This window comes from Uranotaenia lowii, chromosome 2 (assembly GCF_029784155.1).
Source record: "Uranotaenia lowii strain MFRU-FL chromosome 2, ASM2978415v1, whole genome shotgun sequence".
Taxonomy (NCBI): domain Eukaryota; kingdom Metazoa; phylum Arthropoda; class Insecta; order Diptera; family Culicidae; genus Uranotaenia; species Uranotaenia lowii.
The window spans coordinates 83416435-83421776 of NC_073692.1; the positions used below are offsets into that span (position 1 = coordinate 83416435).

Here is a 5342-nt window from a genome sequence, read left to right on the forward strand (position 1 = left end):
ATCTTGGCAAAACTTGATCTTGAATATTTGTACCCTATCTACAAATATCTTAAAATGTCTGACTCGGTCGTTTAGTCCTCTTACCTTCACATCTTTCCCCCTGTATATGTACCCTATTAATCTTGGCTTCGTTTAATTAATAGAGTAACCTCTCATGCGATGGGTCCGACAAACTCTACCAGAAGGCTGGCCAGGAAGACGATCACCTGGAGTAGCTATCGGAACCTCAGCTACAGGAAGCCACCAGCGTACCCAGATGGAAATTTTTATAGTGAACCCTAGACGTTCCCCTTCCCTCTCCTAAATTAAATTTTAATCTAACAGTTGAGTCGCCGCGACTATTACGGCTCCCCCTTCTACTAACATAGATTAAGAAAGTGATACACTCGGCAAAACGAAACTTTATAAAAAGTAAAATGCCTTAATAAACAAACCTATGATTAAAAAAAAAAAAAAAAAAATTCGAAGGAAAAGAAGTATTTGATGCTTTGCTGACAAACCACACGAAACCCGATACTATACTTGATTTCAAGAAGAAAGGTTTGTTGTATACTCAAAGACGTTTATTGCCCTCACTGTATATTACGAATCAAAGATGCCTTCATGAATAAGGAATATTTAGGTAAGGCATTGATTTTTTTAAATATTGTATTTCTTGTATATGATGTTGTAAATAAACTTGATATACTGAAACAAACAAGTTCAATTTTCTGATTAAATAACTCTCATAAAAAGGGTACATTTCGAAAAATATCACAAAAAGAAGAGTATGAACATTTTTCGATCGAAACAGAGTACATGTACTCTTAAAAGAGAACGTATGGTAACCCTCATTTAACATCTATAAGATTCAATACATTGTTGAATTTTTCTGTTTGTAGATGTAAAAAGGCACGATATTAGTTTCAAAATGTGCTTTAATTAGTTTTTGTTAATGTAGACTTGCATGGAAATTGTTATCTTGGTTTTTACCTTAATAATTGGGATAAATACAAGGAGTTCTTTCAATATAATAATAAAAATAGGGGTACTTACACTTCGCTGTTTCCAATACGAAAGCTTTCCATGAGAGCGTTATTATTGAGGCAGAATGTGTTGAAGATTGCGTTAAGCATTGAATGACTTATGATCGAGTTATACACATATTGATTTCAAAAAATCAATAAAGAACAATTACAATTCTAAGACTTTAAAAGCATTCTAAATTATTGTTTATCTCTTCGAACAGTTTCTGCTCGATCGTTGGCCTTACTATCCGATCGTTGGGAACATTAGCACTAAGGTAGACCTGCTTCCTTAGTTTTTTCGCCAATTTTTGTGCCAGTTCCTCGGATCCACACCCCACCGGTGCACCCATAATGCTGGTAGACATCGTTTCCTTGCCGTCCCCTAGCCCTGTCATTGCCATCGCCAGTTCGTCGAAGGTTTCGGCATTTTGCTCGCCGATGTAGATGAACACCGATTCTTTCATCTTCAGAATACGGATGTTGTACCGGACATCGCAAACTTCAACGCTACATAGGTGAGAACTGAAGTTAGGCGAAAGTGTGGCTGCCATTCTTATTCTAAAATTAGAAGTTTGAACGATAAATATTAGGTAGTTTAGAAACGAAAATCCATTTAAATCGAACCTCTAGTAAAATTGAAAGTAATCCGCAGCCAAAACAATTTTATTGTGAAAAAAGTATAAACAAAAGCCGGTCATAAAAAATAATATTGACAAACACGAGGGTACCGATTGCCATGCGAGAAAAATAGTGGGCAGTGCTTAGTTTGATACACGAACACTGTACAAATTTTAAGCGCTAGAATCGCTAAAGAGAGTTTTTGCATGTTTTGAACTGACGGTTGGTAAAAACTGGCATTTGTTACAAAATTTGACCCTCTAAAACCCATTTTTATTCGCTGGAAATTCACAGATGTTTTGTTTTATGATTACAAACAACTTTTGTTCTACAGGAAACTTTATCTTCTTCCTCTTATACTTCTTAAGGCAGAAACACAATACATTGCAGCGTCGGTCGTGTATTGTGTTTCTGCCTTTACCCTCATGGCGAGCTGAAATCCAGCTAAACTACCAAGTCTTGTCAAGAAAACTTTATCCTGTGCTTTATCGTTGAGGAAATTTTTTGACATTTTTTTCAAAAAAAGTATATCCACATGGGCTATAGAATTAAATTTCCATTACTTTTCCGTGTGTAGTTTTTACACACCACAAACTTTATTGCCTAAATTTTGGAATTTGTAAAGGCTGCTTTATAGCTATATTTTATGATTTTATATAACTTTTTTTGAAATTTTAAACAATTCATTTAAATATTTCAAGTTATACAAAAGACACCTATTCACAAGGATTTCTGAGGCTACCGAAATATTTTTTTTATTTTTGAAAAACAGATCCATTTCCAGTTTTCTCATGATTTCAAACTTTTCAAACAGTTGTTTTTAGTATGGACTGGTAGATTAACATGTTTTGAAGCATTCTGCGCAAAAAGTAAATTGAATTCAATAATGAATTTGGTTTTATGTCGATTGTAAATCTCATCCAAAGAAAGGGTAGGGTTCTAGAGGCTTCAATTTGTTTTTCGACTTGAAAGATTCTTTCAACACTTTTGTTCAGCTTGATTTGATATCACAGATAATCACAGTTTCTGAATAGCTTCCATAGAAATATCTCAGTTATTTCGGCTATGAATAATTCTCACCAGTAATTCTAAAGGTTAAAACTTATCGAGTAAAATGTCGCAAAATTGTGAATCAATAAGATGTCAATTTATGTAAATATCATTTAGAACTTAGGTTAATTTAAAATTCCAAAACGTTTATTATTATTTTAATCTGGGTTTAGTGTAATCCGCAACGAATGATTTTAAAAACGGCGCTTTGTTAAAATGTTCACATAAATTAAGGCGATTTTGATTAACGGGTTAACTTTCAAAAAACATCATTAGGAATTATTCGAAAATTTTCACACAAAACTACGACGTTTAATATGATTTTAGCTTAATTTCAATTCCTTGTGTTTTATAACAATTATGCTATATAATTGTTTTCCCTCAAAATAATTGACAAAAAGTTGACGTAAAAAACTGTCTCCTTGTTTATATTCGGTCACCAGATATGGCAAAAGCAATAATGAAAAACAAATTGATGAATCGAATTTCTGCAGCTCTATATATTTGTTAATCAGTGTTCCTTGCTCTCAACCTCATCAATTATTTTAATTATCTTCAAAACTGTCATCCATTGATATTCATTTGGTCGATTTAGCAACCGGAATAATGCCACTAATGAATATTAATTTGTAGAAAACACGAAAAAAAACCGTTGCACTTATTCTCCCATGCCAAAGCTTTTTTTCCAGACAGCTAAACTGCATCATCACAAGTTCACAAGTCGAGTGATACCTATGCCTACAATAAGCATGTGTATATGCCAAGTACACGAAGTGCATTCCTCTATCAGGTCCCGGGCCATCATTTCTCTCGATCGACAAACAATTAAATGCAAATTGAGCGGTTAGTATTGTTTTGAGAAAAAGTTATCGATTTTTAAACACACTCATCTATCATCCGAACACGGGAAAAATTCCATCCTTGAGGGAAACTGGCGGCAATCTGCCAGAGGTGGATCCATCGAATTTAATGGAGTCCTTCTTCGCGAAATCGTTCGAGTTTTGCGGATTGTTTGTCCTTTTTTTCCGAGCATACAAAGCCGGCAAAAGATGGGGGTCCCCACTTTTGAAGGCCAGTCATGTCCCTGGAATGGCAACAGCCAGCCAGCAGCCGACGACGACGGAAGAACAATCAAAGGAATATGCCGAGGAGTTAACCGAGATGATGAGATGAGAAAGACAATAAAGCGAAGAATAAAGTCGTATACAAAAAAAATGTTACGGAACAAGTTCTCATAAATTTCGTTTCGTTTTGATGTGGCTTCCAGTATTGTGCCATTTGGGAGTGAACTTCCTGGTAACGCGAAAGGTGAATCCACCGTACCTTCTGTGTATTCGAGGAATTTCTCCGGGCAGCAGATTAACGTTAATTTCGGCCGACTTGCAATTACCGATGTAAGGTGATTTTGAACTTAAAGCAACATTGTAAAAATCCCTAAAGTTCTGAAGTTCTGGTCCTCTCTTTGATTTATATTGATTTAAACTTCATTTATTCCCACCTTCAATTTGTTTCTCAATTTATTCTAATATTTGACATTCCATTGCCTACACAAAGGCGCTTAAAAATAAGTTCTTGGTATATTTTGATCGCGGACATCGCATATGGTTGATATTGTAATCAGTATACTTTACTGTTGGTTTGTTCCAAATAAATAAAATCTGCAAAAATTCTCAAAATTGAATCTATAACCAAATTACAAACAGTTTTCCACCCACAAATCTCAAGCCGCCGACAGAGCCGCGACAAATGTTAATTGTAACTGTCGTAATCCCTGCTATGAAACGCCATTTTGCGGCGGTATCAAAGCCATTCATTCTTCCATCTCAACGAAAGAAGTGCAAATAAAAAGGAACATGAGAATCGCACAGAGTCCGCCTGCGTTTCCTTGCCTTTCGTTCATTTGATTTTCCAAAGAAGAATAAGTAGGTAAAGCCGCAAGGCCGTCCATTCCGCGAAATTTTTATCATCGTTGAATTCGGGATCGCCAATGGTAGGGATTACTGAAAAGAGTTGGATAGTTTTTGTCAAGAAAGTAGGAGTTTCATCACCAGTCAATTTGAAGCAATAATGTCGACTAAGTGGAATTGTAGACAGTGGTTCTACTGAAGGCAGAATCCATCCAAGAACCCAATATTCCGAATTGCGATTAACTTTTCAAGAAGATTACCGACTGTTGAAAGAGATTACTTTAAACTAAGTGATGGAATAGCAGGATAGAAAAGTGTAGTAGTAGTGGGATTAGGAAAAATTAAAAATATCTTCTTAGCGAAAAGCTAAGCATTCATTTGCATTAACCTGAAAAATTCGACAAAAAAATGCCCTGTAGGAAAAATGGACCTGTTTAGCCCGATTTTATCGTAGAAATTGCCTGTTTTTATTTTAAAGTTGGGTGGCCTTTTCTAACTGGGATAGCATTTCTTCAAATCGATCGATGCGCACTCTGGAATCGATATTGCGTACTGTTGGAAAAATTATCCAGAAAACGAAATCGAGTGTCCAGTCAGTATGATCAGTGGTTTTACTGTACACACAAATGAAATTATATGCTCATAGGCGGTGAAAAGTTGCCCTCCTAAATGCATATGTTTTTGTTTCCAGATGTTTGCAACCTTCAGAGATATTGATGCCTTAAAACATTCTATTTTAAAATGAAATCCCTCGAAAAGT

At 35.4% G+C, this 5342-nt stretch overlaps 1 protein-coding gene across 1 annotated transcript; it reads right to left on the bottom strand.

The window, feature by feature from the left end:
• Positions 1-1059: 1059 nt before the first annotated feature.
• Positions 1060-1692, bottom strand: LOC129749646 (proteasome assembly chaperone 4-like). The gene is made up of 2 exons (XM_055744679.1): positions 1632-1692; positions 1060-1565 (listed from the first exon to the last, which is right to left on the bottom strand). The coding sequence occupies exon 2, from the start codon at positions 1556-1558 to the stop codon at positions 1190-1192; it is 369 nt and encodes a 122-aa protein (XP_055600654.1). The 5' UTR covers positions 1559-1565; positions 1632-1692; the 3' UTR covers positions 1060-1189.
• Between the last annotated feature and the right edge of the window lie 3650 nt (positions 1693-5342).

Coding starts and splice junctions, on each gene's coding strand:
- LOC129749646 (XM_055744679.1), bottom strand. CDS start 1,558: ATGGCAGCCACACTTTCGCCTAACTTCAGTTCTCACCTATGTAGCGTT.